Source organism: Triticum dicoccoides, chromosome 4A (assembly GCF_002162155.2).
Source record: "Triticum dicoccoides isolate Atlit2015 ecotype Zavitan chromosome 4A, WEW_v2.0, whole genome shotgun sequence".
Taxonomy (NCBI): Eukaryota; Viridiplantae; Streptophyta; class Magnoliopsida; order Poales; family Poaceae; genus Triticum; species Triticum dicoccoides.
The window spans coordinates 87,314,122-87,334,113 of record NC_041386.1 but is presented as its reverse complement, the minus strand read 5'-3'; the positions used below and the strand labels follow the sequence as shown (position 1 = coordinate 87,334,113).

The following is a 19,992-nucleotide window of genomic DNA, read 5'->3' as shown; positions in this document are numbered from 1 at the left end:
AACACGCAACTTCGTAACCGCATGCCCGCATCACAACCCCGGGGTAAAAAATTAGATCTCCTCTCAGTGGTATTACATGATTTCAATAATTTCCTGTACAAAATGTCCTGGAATATCGAGAGTACAAAAGCCTTGGTTTTGTACTTCGGTACCACAAATAAGAACATTTGCCACAACATTTTCTATGCACACTTTAATCAAACTAAAAGCTAACCTCACAACTCACGACCGCACAACAAAAAAGAACAATCAACAAATTTAGAACCTTTTGAAAGGAAATGTGCTCCGGCCCTTCTGGCATTGCACACGTACTCCGTAACATTTGGCAACGGTAGAACACGCCCCAGTTATTTTCACCGATAACTGTGCTGCCTTTTCTTGGTTAGCCCCAGACAAATTATTCCACGATGTTCCACGCAGGTCTCCATGCTGCAAAGTGACCTCTACCGTCTGTCCAGGGCAGATTATACCAGCTGCTGGAGAAACCTGTGTTGAAGACATGTTTCACTCAGTGCTCAAGCATTAAGCTCGGTGTTGAATAAGCATCAATAAGCAGAACCATCTTACAGTAATTAGACTGTTCTAAAATGAAGTGAACCGATACAAGGAGAGTCAGAACAAGGCATTAACCCAACCTTGAGCCAAGTAGGGAAACCAGCAGAATCTGAGCCAGAGGAACTTGGTGCTTGGCCAGTTATCTCAAAACAAGCCCTGTCTTCTGGACTTCTGTTTTGTAGCTTCAAAAGATAGGGAGTTTGGTCTTGCAGAATGATGTCATTGGTGCTCACATTTGCTTCAGGGAATGCTTTTAGCCCCTGAAGCAAGTGCAACACTTTCTTATTCGAACTCATTATCTCCCCATATTTCTGCCTCATTGTCTGTTTGTCGACACGTGCAACATCCAAATTGAACAGGCATTTTACAGGTTTGTGATCACTGTCCGTTGCTTCCATGCAAGAGTCATACCTTGAAATATAGAACAATACAGTTCCATAAGGTTTCTATCTACTAACAGAAAAATGGATGCTAGGTACACAGGACAAAAAGACTAGTACAAATAAAACCTGATTTCGGAAATAAAAAATATTGTATAGTTCAAACCATCTGTCTGATTGGACATCTGTTTTCACCACTGATTTCGTAAAGACAAGTGCTTTAAAATAAGATCTCAGTTGACTATGTTTCGAGAAACCTATTTGGACTCTTTTGTTGCCAGGCAGTAATGCATTAGTTGCCACCCTATTTTGTAACAAGTCACCACATGGCAACTTTAGACTAATCCAGTGGCAACTTTATAAATTGTCAGGTGGTAACATCGAAACATACCAACATGGGGTCTGGTTTTTGAGCTCTCGTCAAAACAAAGCCAACGGTGAAGACAGATCATAAACCGGCTTTATATTTAAAAGTTAGAATGTTTTAACTTTCAAGTTACATGCATGCAAATAGCAAAATGAGAGATGGACTGGTGGAGGAAACATCGTGCTCTAGGACAATCGAGCACATGTTCGCGCGTTATTTGTGCCTACTAATATTCTTTATCCAGTGAGATAATCAAACAACAAATGACTTACAGTGATACTGAACAAACCACAGGACAATCCAAAGAACACTCAGTTCCTGAACTAGCTCGGCTGTCACGGTATAGAACTCGGTCACACCAGGCAGGAATGCGTTTCTTCTCACTACAATCATACCCTACAATAAGAGAAAAGTTTGTTCAAACGAAGTGTTCAGAAATCAGGAGTTCAGGAGTATTATCAACTCATAAGGATCAAATTGGTACCATATGAAACATTATTGCTGTGATAAGCACACACTAATATAACTAGAGGTTTGCCATGGTACACCCCCCAAAGAGTGTACTACTTTTGATGCAGATCAATGATACACCAGTGGCTTGGTTATACATTCACTCCCTAACCAAGTGAGCTAGCCTCACTTCTTATCTTTACATCAACTTCCTCCGGTTGTTACCAGATTACAGTCTCATACCCTTCTAGAAATTTTACTTTAGCATTCTCATTCATCTACATTTAGTTCTAGATACATCTCTTTTTATCCATTTTGATGACAAGTATTTAGTTCTAGATACATCTCTTTTTATCCATTTTGATGACAAGTATTTTCAGACGGAGGGAGTACATGTTATATAACGTTAGTACATAAAGTTGTCTACAACGTCGCAAAAGGAAATCCTCTCCATGCAAATCAGCACCTCTAACCATGAAGACCGGATGCACAAAAAAATAAGGATACCATGTAATCTTCTATTGAACGAAAATGCATTTTCGAAGTTTTTTAGAGAAGGGCAGGGTGGGGGTTACTGAAGCAGGCCTCACGCAACTATCATCAGAATAACTATACCTGATAAGCCAGCTTTGTGTTTCTCGAATTTGTAAGTAGGTGGGAATTGGAAATCTCCTTCACGTAATCCCTGGAAGACTCTCCCGGATCTCATTTCTGCTCGCAGCTGGTCATTCTTCCTCAGCCAGTCAAAGCGTCTCCGGGAAACCAGCCCCATCGCCTCTTCATACGAAATATCGTAAAGCCGGTAATTGAAGTCACCAAGAAAGACAATCATGTCCGTATCTGACAACTCAGGCATTCTTGATCCCTATCATAGCAACATTTTGGTAATGTTTACAATCTCAGATAATGGATCTAGAAACAACTCTATCCACTGCAAAATTAAAATGAAGGGAAGCAACAACATACATTTGCTTGAAAAAGCTGACCGGCAGAACCAGAAACTGCAACATGAAAAGAAGTTGAGTAACAGTGTGTAAGATTAAAAAGTTCTGAATTCTTGGCACGATTCTTCATTGTGATTAGCAAGGTTGGCCAGACATTTACAAATTTGAACGTCATCATGCAGAAAAATTAACAAGAAGATTGAACAATTACTTGATGTTGTCAATAATCCACTTGAAGGGGTGGCAAAGGTCATTGTTCTAAAGACATGGTCAAAGTCTTCATTTCGCCGGCTCACAGCTTCCATATGTGCAGCGAAATGACAATTTACAAAGCAAATGCTTCTATCATGTATTCTCATCCTCAATCCGACTGCTCCCTGAGACAGTGAAGTACATTACAAAATGTTAGTAAACTAAGCTGAACTAAAATGAAGCCATAATGCTGCTTCTATACTCCCCCACAACTAAATGACGCGAATATTTAAGCAGAATTGTGCCATGCCTACTCGGCATCCCGTAATAACTGCCCAAAGGCAGCCATGCCCAACCAGGAAGCATGAGCAATGTGCACAGTCCTGTCCAGGAGGGATACATCACAGTAGGAGGATATATGACTCGCTTTGGTTACAGTTAAGTTTACATCAGGTATCGCAAGATTATATCCCTAGTTTTAGTTAATTGCATCTGTTAGAAGTAGAGATGAAATCAGTGTGCTAATAGGGCTGCCTCATCTATATATAAGGTGCCTATAAGTACTCTCCATACCCCTATCATCTCTTCTACACAGATCTTGTTACACCTGCATGTAGAGGACCTTGGCCTCGGCCTTCTTCCATCACTGAAAAGCTATGCTCATGACAATTTGGTAACAGGCGCAGCCCCTGATACAGCCGTGGCAGCTCCTTGTCAGATCAAGGTATGGATGGCAGCGACAATCTCGCTAGCCAGATGGCTGCTATCGGAGAGGCTGAATCAGACTAACAGATCAATACCAAGATCAGCAGGGTGGATCAGCAGCAGTCCACACAGCTGCTATTAACTGAATAGAAGGCACATGCCGAGATCACCGTAGTGGTGTCCTCTCACTCAAAACTTGTTCCCCTGGGGGCATCCTGGCAGATCCAAAAGCTGTGCATGGCTTCTCTTTGATAACAGCCACTGCTGCCACCTCCATAGAACACACTGCAGACTGGATACCACATCTACAAGTACTTCTCAACGTTTGATGGCAAGGAAGATTGTTACCCTAGCTGAACTGCTACAAACAACCTTTAGGAGATGATGGACAGGAAGGTATGGCTAGTGTCCTATCACGTGACAGGGGCTGCACAAACATGGTAGCACCACATGGATTGACATGACAGTGTCCAAACTGGAAGCACTTCACCTAGCTTTTCAACACCAGTTTCAGGCCGTCCCTACTAGCAATTCCCTCATGGCATTGGTGTCTCTATGACGAAGTGGCTCGCTGTGTCAGTTCCAGGAGCAATTTCTGACACTGCTACACGGCAGATCCTCTGACAGAAAAGAAGCAGATCCAACTCTTCATCAGATCACAGGAGCCGCTGTGAACAGATATCGAGGTACAAGCACCAGAACTTTAGAAATGGTCATAAGGCTGCCGTACATGTCAACCTGATTGCCAAGCCTGCTGCAGCGGGCTCCCGTCTGGTAAGCAATAGTCATCGAAAAACAACCCGCTGCCAAGCTGGGCAATTCGCCTGTCATGGGAGGTGCAAAAACTACAATCACTGCACCACATGCTATGGTCCACAACTGCACCGTGAATTTCGTGCCAGCACGCGGCGGGGGCCAATCCAGCGCAAAGGCTTAAGCGTCCCAATGGTCAACAGCAAGTAAATGGCTTGCACCAGCCTTTATATTAGCACCCTAATCTCTTCATCGTCGTGAAGCAATCGCCACGATCTCTATGTGATCCCATTAGGCGGGTTTGACATGGTATAGGGAACACATAGTTCACAGCAAGATTTTGGGGCTTCACGTCTAATATCTAGATCAAGTTGTATTTACACAACAAAGGAGTTGGGCATATATAACAACCAGCAGAGAACATTCACTTAAATCAAACACTACTTAAAAATAAATGGCTGATGAAGTATGATGGCAAAATGGTGAGCTGAAATAAAAACTATATTGACATTTGACATCAAGTCACAAACAACATGTCTAAGTTACCTGCTATGAATAAGAAATAATATATTAATAGGACAACAAAAGTACCTTGTTGCCAAAAAGAATACATTAACAAGACAACAAAAGTACCTTGTTGCCAATAGCGCGTCCTAATCCACATGCTACTGCAGCATTGTCGATATCACTGACAAAATGCTTCAGATTTGTTCTTACCCTGAGGAAAGAAAAAACTCAATAACTTCTACAATTACGAAGAAAAAAAAACAGAAGGATAAATACCGAAAAATAGTCCTAGACAGATTACCATACAGCAGTAAGTAACCCAGCCATCTGCCTTGAACCAACACGCTCAAAAGAGTGGCCTTTCAAGATTTGCCCAATTGCATCCAACCACCACTCCCCGTTTGGGCTTCCCTCTAGCCCTACCTAAAGCCAGTGGAAAATATATCAGGATTACAGCTAGCAAAAAATAGCATATATTTTTTCTATATTTATGTTTATTAATATTCTAAAAAATTAACATGAGAATTAACTCTTAACAGGTACTCCCTCCGTTCCAAAATATACGGCATATAGATTTTCAGAAGTCAAGCTTTGCAAAGTTTATAGAGAAAAATATCTACATCTACAATACCAAACAAATATTATCAGATACATCGTGAAATATATTTGTATACTGTATTTATTTGGTATTATTGACGTTGATATTTTTCTCTATAAACTTGGTAAATCTTGATGGAAGTTACTTTTTGGCACACACAAAACACTATATTTTGGAACAGATGGAGTGGTAAACAAGCCACCTTGTCCCAGTGGCTTTGTGGCACAGGGCTTGCATGCCTCCAATTGAAAGCAAGTCATTTGATATAGAATAGCAGCTCATAAAATAGGATTGCGAGTAAATTTTTATTCAAGCTCAAAAGATTGCACAACAAGGCAATATATTCAACTATTCATGCCACAGTTACCCGCAAAGAAAAAAAACTATTCATGCCACAGAAATTGCCAACTAACCAGTTGATCACAAAATGCTCCAACATTCTGGTTTTGTGCACGTTGCAACAATCTGACTAGCCCTCAGTAACACAGCACATATCATGATAATAGATAATTATGTGTAACAACAATGATGTAATAAACGACGAAAACCTAAATTTTTTAACTCATCGTTTTTACCGTTTCTTTAGCTGCCGACATTGCAAGAAAACCAGCGCCCATCTCCACCTCTTGCAGTCCAACTACTACTACCCCAACCTCTTGAGTTGGGAATTTCAGCCAAGCTCTTAGTGACTCATAAGATGCTTTTTCTTGCCCAACATTCCAAGAACATACTAACACCTTCATGTATTCAATGTTTTTGTATGATGTCTCTTTCTCCGTCAATTCAGAACGCAAAATGCTGTCAGCAGGCCCTGGAGATGATAAATTCCATCCACGGACTCCCCCATGACCAGCTAATGTAAATATATATGAACTTCCGACAGCCATACTCAGAATTGGACTACTATGTGCAATCCAGCCCCCCAGCAAGTTGCCATCCAGGTCCAAGAGCTGGATGTTGCCATCCATGTACCCCACCCACAATCTTGTGCCAAAGTTGAAAATACTTTGAACAGAAGATGAATGATGCTGAAACTCTTGCAAACGATTACCACTACCATCCCATTGAGCAACTGAGCCATTTGCAGATCCTGTCCAGATCATCCCATCCATTGACATTACTAATGCTTCTGTTCTTCGAGTATCATCTCCAAATCCTGCTTTAGCAGCAACTCGCCGAACTGCATCAGCTGCTCCCATCAAAGCATTCCGTGATCTCTGGAAAAAATTAACAGGACTACGAGCTTTCTCTTTCTTCGGAGAGGAGAAAAGGTTTTGTTTTGTTTCATAGCCATATGGATCCTGAGCAGATAAGACGTCAAAACGAGTATCAACTTGGCCATCCACATTTACCACTTTCAGGAGCTCCTTGGTGCGAGAATCCCTATACGGCAAAATAGGGAACAAGAATAAACACAAATATACGAACAGCTGGACTAGTGTAAGCAAAATGCAACAGTAACAGGTGAATGGACACATGAAGTGTACCAGAGTGCAAATGAGAGGTAACCAGCACTCCATACTTTCGATCTGGAATTGTCAGACAATAGAAGTTTTACATCTACGGAAGGTAAGGGGCAGGCCCCTCCGTCACTGACCATGGTCCAAAGGTCAATGAATGATCTTTCAACTAAAAGGGAGGCCTTACACTTTTCTTCTCGTTCTAAAGCAAGAGATTTCTCAATTGCTTCTCCATTCCATACTTTAATTATTCCACCTTCAGATCCAGACCATAAATCACCTATGATTGATGCAAACAAGATCAGAATTGAACTAGTCCAACTGCAGTTAGCTTGTTCAACAATATGAATTCTAACTGCTGAAAATAGTATAGCTATGAAGAAGAATCATAAAGTTGCAAGCAGCAAGCCACCATCTTAAACATATAGGGTGTGTTCAGTTGCTGTCATCAGGTGGAACGTCATGGGTCCGTCCGGTTCCTATAGCCCATTTCCATGTTTAGTTACTCGAACGGACCGGAACCCACCAATCCCAAAAAACGGAATATTCGCACTATATGCGGAACCGAGGGATACCTCCGATTCGGGCGGACGACAAGGAACGAGCCCCTCGCACGCACCCAGCCCTATCCTCTCGCGACTCCCTCTCTCAGCGCCGCCAACCCTCCCGCGTCGCCCCCACATCTCGATCTGCCCCCTCTCCGGCGCCGCAATCCCTCTCGCCCCCATCGTCTCTCCTCCGTCATGGCGCGCATCAGGATCTTGGCGGCGACCTTCAGCGGGGCGGCAACTGGCGGCGGGGCGGAGGACTGGCAGGGGCGGCCACCTTCAGCGGGGCGGCAACTGGCGGCGCGGCGGCGAACTAGCAGGAGTGGCGACTTGCAGCGGGACGGCCGGAGTGCAAGGAACGACCGGTGCGGCTGCTGCGTCTGGTTCTGCTGCTAGCAGTGAAGGGATGGTACGTCTGGTTTTCCTGCTAGCAGCGAATGAGGAGTGAAGGCAGCAATTGGCTGCTAGCAGTGAACTTGGCATGTACAGATGCACTTGTTGCTGGATGATTTGGTATTGTGAACTCATGTATGGCAGTGGAACTTGGCATGTATGCATGTATGGATATATTGTTATGTTGTTTGTCTTCGAAATACAAATGAAATACTGCCAAAATTTCAGATTTTATGGGGTTCCATTTTTCATTCCATCTATCCAACCGAACACAAGAACGGAACCAACCCGTTTCGTATTTTTGTTGGTACCAAACACAGGAATGGAACGGACCCGTTCCCATGGAATGGAACCATTCCATTCCGTTCCACTTGGTTCCTCAACTAAACACACCCATAGGCTACCTGAACAACAAATTTCAGCAGCTCATGCTGCGGATCTAATAGTTGCATGCCTTATCTGCCTTGTAGATTTCACTATCAATATTTGGTTGTGTTAAGATGGATGGCAGAGTTTTATTAGCATAGCACAATAAGTATAGGACTTGTTGTTAATCTTCTAGCAATATAGTTCAGGACTTGTTGTTAATCTTCTAGCAATTCGGAAAAAGAAGAATGGAAGCATGTCAGGACAAGTACTGGTACTTCGTTGACCAAAATTAAAATCTCTCCAGAACAGATTGTCCTGGGGATGTTGATACTAGAGGGTGAACTCTGGGAGTTGGTTTGCATGAGTAGTTGCATGCCCACTGCTGCCAATATGCTGCCAGGCCCCTTTTAACAAAAAAGAAACTTCTCGTAAGCTGTTAGCAAGCTAGTCTGCTGTAACTGTGTGAAAACAATTCTGTGAATCTAGTGCAGAAACTAGTGCACTGAACAATGTGTGAAACTGTCTTTGGCAGGTGTACTGTTTGCATGTCTTCGCGAGAAATGAAATATCCCATTTTACAGCAAGCGTAATACAAGTCCATTTGGATCAGACTGACAGGTAATATTTCAGTTGCTGTGAAAATATAATCCCAAGTAAGTCCAATCATAACAAATTTCGTGAATTAACCTACCCCCTCCCAAAGAAAAGTTCAAGGTCGTGGACTCTTGAGTTGCCCTCCACGACCTTGAACTTCTCTGTTTGCATGTCTTATTGGACTCTCGAGTTGCCCTCAACGACCTTGATCACAACGGTGGAGCCATTGCCGAACTTGAAGGTGCCGGGCACCGTCTGGTTCGGCTCCGCACGTCACCATGTCGCTGTTCATGTGATCCGCCACCCCAGTGTCGAGGTACAAGACGGCGTCAGCATCCTCAGGTGATTGCATCAGGACCACCCACGCGTGCTCCTCGTTAAGGTAGACGCCCTCCTCCCAGTTGCCATGGCAGCGTATTCCGTTGGCGTGGAAGGGGCTGCCGTGACAGCATTTTCTGTTGCCGTGGCAACGATCTGGCCCAAAACCCCTGCCATGGCAGGGATTTCGGACGGCTCAGTGATAAACGTAAGCGACATCTCCTCGATCATCAGCAGCGCAAGACCTTCGTCGTCCACCTGCACGATGTGAGCCTCTTCACATTTCTTCTCTCGACAGTCGCGGGTCCACTAGCCCGCCTTGCCGCAGTAGCGGCATTTGTCATGGTCCGTGTCAGCAGAGTTGCCACCGGCGTTGCTGCTGCCTAGAGGCGCTCTTCCCCTTCAAGTTCCAGCCGCCGCATCCACAGGCATTCCAAATACTATAGGCCATTTTCAGTGCTGGCGGAAGTGGGCTCTGTTTCCTACAAGTTGGTACTTCCTGAGGGCTGCCAGTTGCATCCAACATTTCATGTTAGCTAGCTGAAGAAACACCTAGGTCCCAAAGCAATTCCAAACCCAACTTTACTTTTACTGAATGTTGATGGTGTTATGGCCGGTTTAGCTAGGCCCACCGGGCAATCTTAGCCCACAAGTTATCTTAGGTTAATTCTTCTGCAAGTTATCTAGGTTATAAATATAGGTTGTAAGACTCTTTTTGGAATTAAGCAATAAGAAGATTATTATCTCTATTGCCCGGCTCCCAGAGGAGCCGGAACCCTAGCCGCCTTTAACCCTAGCCGCCGCCATCTCCCTCCTCTTCCGCGACGGCGCTCAACCGCCGGCGCGGCCGCTCATCGCCTCGCCCAGCTCCCTCCTTCCCCTACTGCTTACGCCCCAGGCCTGGTAGGGTACAAGTTCCTACCAATTTGGTATCAGCTAGCTTCGGTTCGATCATGTCTTCACCGCCGCCCAACCCGTCTCTTCCGCTGCCGGTCACGACCGTCGCCCCGCTCCTGCCCGCGTCGGGATCCTCCGTCGCGCCCGCCCCCGTCGTCCTCACCCCGGAGGTGTCCGGGGCGCTGCGGGACCTAACACAGGCGGTCCAGGAGATCCACCTGTTCTTGGCCGGGTCCTATGGGCCGCACCCGGCTGCGCCGCCCATCACCGCACCGCGCCGCCGTGGCTGCCGTGGCAGCCGCCGCACCAAGCGGCCCCCGCCGCGCTCGCCGGGCTGCTGCAGCAGCCGCTGCAGCTGCCATCCATCGCCCCGTCCTGGCTGTCGTGGCAGCCGCCGCACCAGGCGGCCTTCGCCGCGCTTGCCGGGCCACTGCAGCTGCCATCCATCGCCACCACCGCTCAGCCCTGGCTGCACTGGCAGCCGCCGCTCCCGCCGGCCTCCGCCGCGCCCGGCGCTCCGCCGCAACAGCCGCTGCCACCGCCGGTTAGCTCCGGCCCCGCATCGACCGCGCCGGCGGGAGTCCCGCTCCACCAAGTCCAGTCCCCGCCGTCGCCGTCACCGCTTACGTCTTGGATCGCTACCCGCCACGTGTCGGCGGCGGTGAGGCTGCAGGCTACTGCGTGCGGCCTGCTAGCGCGTCGGCGTGTGCGGGAGATGCGTGGTCTGCAGCTGCCGCTCCTCCAAGTTGCCCTTCGCTGCGCAAAGGACCTCGATCTCATCCGCTCCGCCGGGGATCTTGGGCATGCGGTTTCCCCCACAGGCAGCGGGCATGCTGTTTTCCCCACGGGCAGCGACCTCCAAGTCTGCGACATTGGCGGTTGGGGGGGCGCACCCCTCCTCGTCATTCTCCATCGCAAGCCCCCCACTCTTCCCTGTGCGGTGCAGACCAACAGCCGTCTGGCAGGAAGAAGGCATGGTGTCACCGACAACAACGCACCACGTAGCACCACTTGGTAATCAGAGACCAAGTTCTGATCATGTCCCTGCCACCACCGCCGCCGGCGCTTTCCAGCGGATCCACCGCGCCTATGACGACGGCGCCGTCCCTCACCGCGCCGATGCTGCCGGCGCCGTCCCTCACCGCGCCGACGACGTCCGCCGCCGGATCAACCACGCTGGCGGGCCCCGTCTCCACCACGACCCCGGCCGCGCCGTCCTCCACAATTCCTCCTGCGCCGCCGCCGTCCGCCGTCTTCACACCGGAGCAGGTCACGGCCACCCTGCGGGACCTCGTCACCGCCGTCCAGAGCCTCTACTTGCAACAGCAGCAGTACACGACCGGGCCCTACATGCCCCTGCCGACGGCGCCCCCTGCCGCCTACGGCCACACGCCGTGGCCGCTCCAGGGCATCTCTCCGTACGGCGCGCCCCTCTGGCCCTTGGCGCCGACGCCGTCCTCGGGCCCCTGGCCGCTACAGCAGATGCCGCAGGCGGCGGCCACCGGACCGCTGCAGCCGTTCTCCGCGCCGACTTGCACTGGGCAGCCCCTGCTGCCGTTTCCAGCGGGACACCCCGGCGGGACTAGCCGGCCGCGGCCCCTCTGTGGTACTTGCAGCCACCCCCTCCCGCGGCCACCGACGCCCCCGTGCACCCCCCGCCACCAACGCTCCAACCACCGGCACCGACCCTGCCTAGCTCAGGGGCACCCTCACCGACCGGCCTCCCGATTCATCAGTTCCGGTTCCCGCCCTCCCCGTCGCCACTTCCAGCATGGGCGGCTGGGTCTTCGCCATTGCCGGTCTACACCACGGCTCCGGAGCAACCGACCCCGTTTCCGCAGTTCGGCGGGCCATCCAGCTCCGCGGGTCCCTACCCGGAGTACTCCGACCAGGCGCCACCCGCCTCGCTGCTTCGCACCTCTGAGCCAGCTCGACACGGCGCTCCGACCCAGACACCGCCACGATTTGCCAAGATCGACTTCGCCACCTATGACGGCACGAAGGACCCCCTCAACTGGCTCAACCAATGCGACCAGTTCTTTCGCGGGCAGCGCACTCTCGCATCAGAGCGTACCTGGCTCGCCTCGTATCACCTCCGCGGCGCGGCACAGACCTGGTATTACGCCCTCGAGCAGGACGAGGGCGCCATGCCCCCTTGGGAGCGCTTCCGCGAGCTCTGCCTCCTTCGCTTTGGGCCTCCGGTTCGCGGGAGTCGCCTAGCGGAGCTCGGCCGCCTTCCCTTCACCTCCACGGTGCAGGACTACGCCGATCGTTTCCAGGCCTTGGCATGCCATGCGTCGGGTGTGACGGCGCAGCAGCGGGCCGACCTCTTTGTCGGTGGACTTCTGGATCACATCGGCGTGGACGTGGAGCTTCGGGGACCCCAGGATCTCCAGTCGGCCATGTACTACGCCCGCGCTTTCGAGCGCCGCGCGATGGCCATCCAGCAGGAATCACCATCCCGGACCGCTGGGTCGCTACCCAGGCCGGATTCCGCACAGGGTCGGCCTGCACAGGCTACTGCGGCACCCCTCGCCGTGACCGCGGCGCGCCCATTCCGCCGGCTCACCTCAGCCGAGCTACTCGAGCGTCGCCGCCAAGGGTTGTGCTTCAACTGCGACGAGCCCTACACGCCCGGCCATGCTTGCCCGTGACTCTTCTACCTGGAGGTTGCAGACTACATTCCGGAGAACGCCGTCGCCGCCGACCTGGCCGCCCCAGCTGTCGAGAAGGTGTTTGACGCTGGTTGATCACCTAAAGGAGTTCCGCAAGCGCTTCCCCACCTTACAGCTCGAGGACGAGCTGTTTGTGCAGGCGGGGAGAAGTGTTATGGCCGGTTTAGCTAGGCCCACCGGGCAATCTTAGCCCACAAGTTATCTTAGGTTAATTCTTCTGCAAGTTATCTAGGTTATAAATATAGGTTGTAAGACTCTTTTTGGAATTAAGCAATAAGAAGATTATTATCTCTATTGCCCGGCTCCCAGAGGAGCCGGAACCCTAGCCGCCTTTAACCCTAGCCGCCGCCGCCATCTCCCTCCTCTTCCGCGACGGCGCTCAACCGCCGGCGCGGCCGCTCATCGCCTCGCCCAGCTCCCTCCTTCCCCTACTGCTTACGCCCCAGGCCTGGTAGGGTACAAGTTCCTACCAGATGGCCCGATATTGGTGGAACACTGGAACCAGAAGAACTACTGGAGAGCAAGCTCATCCCGCATGTCCATGGCCCGATATTGGTGGAACCAGAAGAACTACTGGAGAGCAGACTCATCCCGCATGTCCAGGGCAACATCATTATTCCCGTGATTCAGTGGCGCGTCAAAAGGAGGAACATACTGCTGGAAATGGCAACCTGGGAGCACTCCACATTTATCCGGAAGCATTTCAGACTTAAGGGACAAGTCTGAACTTCAGTAGGGGGAATTAGTCATGCGCAAAGCGTTCCCTTTGAATACCTCATCTAACGCCAGCTACTTTATCTGCAACTCACTTACTGTTTCGCGCCCATCTTGATCAACACTATCTTTGATCCAACGTCTCCCGTCAAAAATACTACTTCTGGGATGAACGTGCTGTCAGACAAGCTGCTTTACCATCCCTTGCATTTACCGACTTTTCACTTTACCTACTTTCCAGACTATATAAACAAGGAAGGAAAACCCTAGAAACCATCTTGTTCACTTTGCGTTAAACCCTAGCCGCCTCTGTTCGACGTCCGGCCCCTATTTGCTCTTGTTAAGCTTATCTTAATTAACAATGGAGCAAAGTAGCTACATCTCTGCATATTCTTGTCTCGACCTTGCTTCCATGTTGAATCTCGTAATCAGACCATGATACCTCATGGGAATACAAGTTGCATATTCCTAACAGAAGTGATGTGTTGGAGGCTGCTTGCAGTGGCGTGCAGCACACAGATCCATGGGGCTGGTGATAAAAGTATGTTGTGAAGTCAGAGCTCGAGGCAGATCATGTTGAAGTGGTGGTTGGTCGTGATGTGGGTCAGAGGATAACGGCATCAACACAGGGAGGGCATGGGTTTGGACTTGGATCCATGGGTCTTAGTAGTCTGCTCTCACAGATTAGTAACACTGGGTACTTCTTGATTCATGCAAATTTTAAGTGGGAGAGCATAGAAACAATTCTCTAAACCAATTAGGTGGATAACTTGATTACATTATACCACATGGAGAGGTCTGCAGTCCTTGTGGCTAGATAGCTGGATGTAGATAACTGATTTCACAGGATACATTGCATTGCTCGGACAGGGCTTTAAGTCGGATAGCTATTTGCTTCAACATTTCTAGATTTAACTGCAATATTTCAGGTAAAAGATAAACTACAGCAGTGTTGGGCATCATAGACACTACTATATTCTACAATAAACTAAGCTATTCAGAGTCCCTTCTATGTTGATAAATTAATAAACTGTGTGTTCCTGCTCATATTTTCGACTACCTTGAATAGATATGTTTCAGCCACTGGTTTACAGATGGTGATAGTGTAAGCACGAATGTCATTAACCACGGTGATCAATTGCAATGTACAATGTCAGAAAGTTGCATGAAAATCATACTGATTGACATGAAACTGAGCCAAGGGGAATTACCATAGGGAGAGATGGCCATCGCAAATACTGGTCCACGGTGTGCATCCCACCCAATGCGCTCCCCGGCCTCCGGACCTGGGTCAGCACCCCAACCCATGATCCGCCCGTTGGTGTGCCCGCTCCACACCAAACCGCGGCCGGGATCAGCCACGAGGCAGATTGCAGGCGGTGTCTTGCGCGACTCCCGAAAGGGCGCGCTCGCCTCGTCTCCCCACCGCCGCGGAGGCGTGGGTGATCGGAAGGCATCCGCGAGGTCCCAAACCCTGACGCCAGCCTCGCCCGCCGCCCAGAGGTGAGTGGAGGTCCCGGCACCAGGAGCAGCACAGCAGGCGAGAGCACAGAGGGCGATGCCAGACTGTGACTCCCTCGATGGCCTCGGGCGCAGCTCCAGCGGGGGCGGGCGGTCCGCGCGCACCGCGGCGCGAGTGGGAGGGCGGTGGACGCGGGATTGGGATGCGGAAGCGGCGAACTCCGAGAGCGAGTTGGAATGGTGGGGGCCCGGGGGCGGAGGGCAGACGTCGGCTGCCGCGGGGAGAGAAGCGGCCGAGAAGGCCGGGAGGGAGTGGCTGGGGTGGATGGGCTGAGGGGCAATAGCGCGGTGGAGGGAACCGGAGAAGGAAGCGGAGGCGGATGCAGGAGGGATGGAGGTGACCGGGAGGGATGCTGAGCGGAGAGCCGATGCAGCGGGAGGGGAGGTGGAAGGGATGGGAGCAGGGGCTGGTGGAGGGGTAGGGGGCGAGATGGAGGCGGAGAGGAAGAAGTCGTCGGGGACGTCGTCCCACGGGGATGAGACGGCGGCGGCGGGTGTCGCGGTATCGCCGGGATCCGCCATTGCGGAGATCGGGGGCGACAGCCTGACAAGTTGGTGAGGGAGAAAGGACTTGCGCGGACGCGGCTTGACTCCCCTGGACGTGCTCCCATGTCCCATCCGTGCTCCCGCCCGCTCATTCTTCATCCCACGGTTCTCCTCCCACGTCTTTTTTTTTTCAGCCAAAAGAAACACACACACACACACACACAAATCCTTGCTAGCATAGCACGTTTTGAGTTTATTATGACCGCATAGCCCACAATTTTCAACATTGGCATCAAGAGTCAGGTCATACGATCATCTTGTCATTCAATCATCTGCGTGTACTCGTCTGCTCTGAACTCTCCTTCTGTCGTCGGTTGCCTCCGAGTCCGTTGCGAACTATGCCATATCGTGGCCTTATCTGGTTGAATCACTGCCGTCGCGTGAGATTATTATTATGTTTTCGCCGGAATCTCGCGTACACCGAATCGATCTGTGCAGGCAAGATTCTATTGCAACTCATGTACCCACGTCAGCCCGCTATCTGCAAAATTTACTTTGATTATCAGTAAGTTTAGCCCATGCAGAATATAAATATGAGACGAATCATCGTGAGATACACAAGCTATATGGTGCCTGCTAGGTTAACGATCAAAATAGACCACAGATAAAGAAGCAGGGTTCGGGATAAATGAATACACAAGTGACGAGAATGTATTTCGATGTTCACTTCCTTGGAGAGAACCAAGTTACTGTTGGAGAGATGAATGTTACTACAAAGTCACACCAACACCACAAAAGATCAACATGTTCTCTTTGAGATATCACCACCAAGGCGATTCCCAGAAACCTGGAGGCGGCCTTCAAACCTTCACAGACGATGAGGAAATCACAACTCAATTTCTCACTGAGGACTCCTACTGCCTAAGAGTCTCCAACCTCAAAAAATAACAAGATTCGCCAAGGAAACAACAAGGGGAATCAATGTTTTCTTAGGTTGAAGTGTGGATCGGGAACTTCCCTCTCACTTCCCAAAATATTAAGAAGTTTGAGTGGAAGCAAAGGGAGATCTTCAAGAAAGTCAAGCTAGAACAATGGAGAAGATAGAATGGAGTCGTCACCTTTCTTCGCGCGGAAGGAGGCTATTTATAGCCAGCCCCCAAATCCATTCGTCATCATACATTTTCTGCGTGGCCCTGAAGTTCCCCCCCCCCCCCCTAAAGTTTCGGCAAAGTTCCTAGTAGGTTTCGAGTTCTACATAAGGTTAGCAATTCCCCGAAGCTGCCCGGACTCTACACTGCAAGTTTTGGAACAATTTTGAGGAAGGTTTCGGGGTTTGCCAGAAGGTTTGCAACAAATTACAAACCTTTTGAGTTTCATGGAACCACGCGCGGACCCTACCCCTGGAGTATCGGGGGGCAGAAGTTTTGGGTATGTTTGTCAGGGCATTTTTTATGTTTACGTGCAGTTGATTCCCGCGGTATCTCAAGGTGCATCCCCGCGGTATCTTAACGATGAACCGTTTGTGATGAGCTGCCCATCATACACGTTCTATAATAGTGAACTGTTTGTGATGGGTCGCACATCGTTAACGTAGCACCACAGAATACCGACTACGATGGCAATGCGAGCAGAAACGAGTAGGAGTACTGTAGGGGCCCTGTCCCCGACGGTTTCTGGGTCGTGTGGGAAGGACCCCCTATCACCCACACTCACTTGGCGACGGTTCCAAATGTCGTCGCAGAAAGGGGTTAAAAACATTTGTTTAGGACCGACGCGCACCAGTGATAATATCATCTGGTATATGTGAACTGATCCTTTGCAATCGTGGTTCCGACCATATTTTCTCCCTGATTCCATTTTTCAGGCAAGTGAAAACACTTGTCTTCTGCAGATTAATACATCTCCGCAATCCCTATGTCGATCTTCCTTCGTGTAATACCCTCCAGTATCTCGAGAATATCAAAGAATTGTGTTGCTTCCTATGAGTCTTCATCTAGTATTGCTTCTCACCGATTCCAGATTTCCCCCGGGTTCTGAGTTATTTCACTCGAGAACACCGATAAGTGAATCGATTCCGCACTCCGATTAAATAACTCTAAGTATTTTTTGTTGCTTGTGAGTTTAATAATCCTTCAAGTCATTCCTAGCCTGATCAGTTATATCAATATCGTGCAACTTTTTAGCTGTGTGCTACCTGTTCCTTCTTCCCGGAGCACAAATTTCGATGGTGAGCTAATCTTACGTCGATTTTCCTTGTAGTATCATTTTGCCTTGATGTCGTCGCCGATCGATTACATCTTTATGAAATATCGTAACAAATGTGTCATGATCATCACCAACATTCTGAGCTCTCCCAAGAAATCTAACGAATTCTTGATGAGCAATACCATCCTTTCCCCTCAATGATTTGTGTTATCGTCGACAACATTATTGCTTTCCCTCCAACACAAACTTGTTTGTATTTTGTGTTATACCTGGAGATCCTTGCTATCCAGCAATTGTTCTTCTTTACCTTGGAGTATTACCATCGTTTATGTCAAGAATGTTGTGAGAATTTCACCACCTCTTATGAATTCTTGGTACAAGTGATACTTCTTGCCATTTCCGTTCATTCCTTGGTCCCCGTGTTGTTTCTAGCCGGAAAACCGACACTATGATGTGCGAATTCAAAAGTTCTAGCAACCCTATTGCTTTGAAGTTAATGGTCAACATTACATTCTTAGGCCATTGGTTATCGAATCACCATTCTAACATTGATCGTACTACCTAAGCCCATATTTCGGGTGCCCTTTTTAACCAATGTTTAATTGTGTATGTTTTCCTCGAGCATACCTCATTATATCATTTGATCCGACAAATGTTATCTCCTTGTTCACATAATTGTGGAAATCCATCTTTTGGAAATCCCAATGAATTGTCGCTGAGATCATCAGCCACCTCCTCATCCTCTCATTGGTTTAATGATGAACTCTTGTTTAGAAACTCACTTCCACAGTTCATCTTCCGAGAATCTTACAATGTCATCTCGTCAATTTGTGCCGCACCTTTTTCTTCTCAGGCATCCTGAGTCCAAGGTATCTTGACACCAATTAGAACCGAATCTCGGTCAAATATGATGGTTGGAACATTTTCCAAAAGCCATAACATTGGTCTTTGTATAGCCTAGTAAGGTGATGTCGTGCCTAGCACCCCTGGCCGGAGAACCTGTTGATATAGTTCTCCCCTTTTAGCAAAGTTAACCATTCTTCCATGAGGAAATTGTAAGTATTATTCTGTAAGTTGTTCCTGATGAATCCTTTGAGTATCCAAAGTCCGACCTTGCTTGAAGAGCATGTCAATGCTATCTCGAAGCATGTCTGTGGTTCTCCGATTTTCAACAAGAACATTTTAAGCCCAATGCTAAATGTTTCTTGGTCAATTATCCAAACACCATTGTATGGGTAATGTCATTAAATTTCTATCCCCTTACCTAAAGGGTTTTCTACATTATATCATAGAGGTTTGTACACTTTACCGCAAGATTCGATCCCTTTCTTTACATTCTCGCACTTCAGGGTGTTTGAGAACAAGATGACCGAAACATGGTCTTCCAAAGAGTTCCTCTGACCACTGTCCGATGCTCATCCAGTCCTACCATAGTTCTACATCTGCTAGCACCGTCCCAGCCAGAGTCACCACTAAGGTCAACCAAGCCAGAGCCCATAGTGACTTGCGGTTGCATAGGTAAGCTTCCGGGCATGAAGTATTCTTCCGTCTCTTTGAGCCTGGGTGAAGCTTTTTCCGCAAGATGTCATGGCGCTTCTCCATGCATCCCGGCCATTGATAACCCACAAGTATAGGGGATCGCAACAGTTTTCGAGGGTAGAGTATTCAACCCAAATTTATTGATTCGACACAAGGGGAGCCAAAGAATATTCTCAAGTATTAGCAGCTGAGTTGTCAATTCAACCACACCTAGAAACTTAATATCTGCAGCAAAGTGTTTAGTAGCAAAGTAATATGATAGTAGTGGTAACGGTAACAAAAGGTAACAGTGGCAAAAGTAGTGTTTTTGGTATTTTGTAGTGATGATAGCAATAGCAACGGAAAAGTAAATAAGCGAAGAACAATATATGGAAAGCTCGTAGGCAATGGATCAGTGATAGAGAATTATGCCGGATGTGGTTCATCATGTAACAATCATAACCTAGGGTGACACAGAACTAGCTCCAATTCATCAATGTAATGTAGGCATGTATTCCGAATATAGTCATACGTGCTTATGGAAAAGAACTTGCATGACATCTTTTGTCCTACCCTCCCGTGGCAGCGGGGTCCTAGCGGAAACTAAGAGATATTAAGGCCTCCTTTTAATAGAGTACCGGACCAAAGCATTAACACATAGTGAATACATGAACTCCTCAAACTACGGTCATCACCGGTAAGTATCCCGATTATTGTCACTTCGGGGTTAACGGATCATAACACATAATAGGTGACTATAGACTTGCAAGATATGATCAAGAACTCTCATATATTGATGAAAACATAATAGGTCCAAATCTGAAATCATGGCACTCGGGCCCT

At 48.6% G+C, this 19,992-nt stretch overlaps 1 protein-coding gene across 1 annotated transcript; it reads right to left on the bottom strand.

Moving 5' to 3' along the window:
* Positions 1-14: 14 nt before the first annotated feature.
* On the bottom strand, positions 15-15,462 carry LOC119285145 (type II inositol polyphosphate 5-phosphatase 15-like). Its single transcript, XM_037564369.1, has 11 exons — positions 14,631-15,462; positions 6,939-7,191; positions 6,027-6,834; positions 5,155-5,276; positions 4,980-5,064; positions 2,908-3,073; positions 2,719-2,753; positions 2,368-2,617; positions 1,575-1,698; positions 636-966; positions 15-486 (listed from the first exon to the last, which is right to left on the bottom strand). The coding sequence occupies exons 1-11, from the start codon at positions 15,460-15,462 to the stop codon at positions 259-261; spliced, it is 3,234 nt and encodes a 1,077-aa protein (XP_037420266.1). The 3' UTR covers positions 15-258.
* Between the last annotated feature and the right edge of the window lie 4,530 nt (positions 15,463-19,992).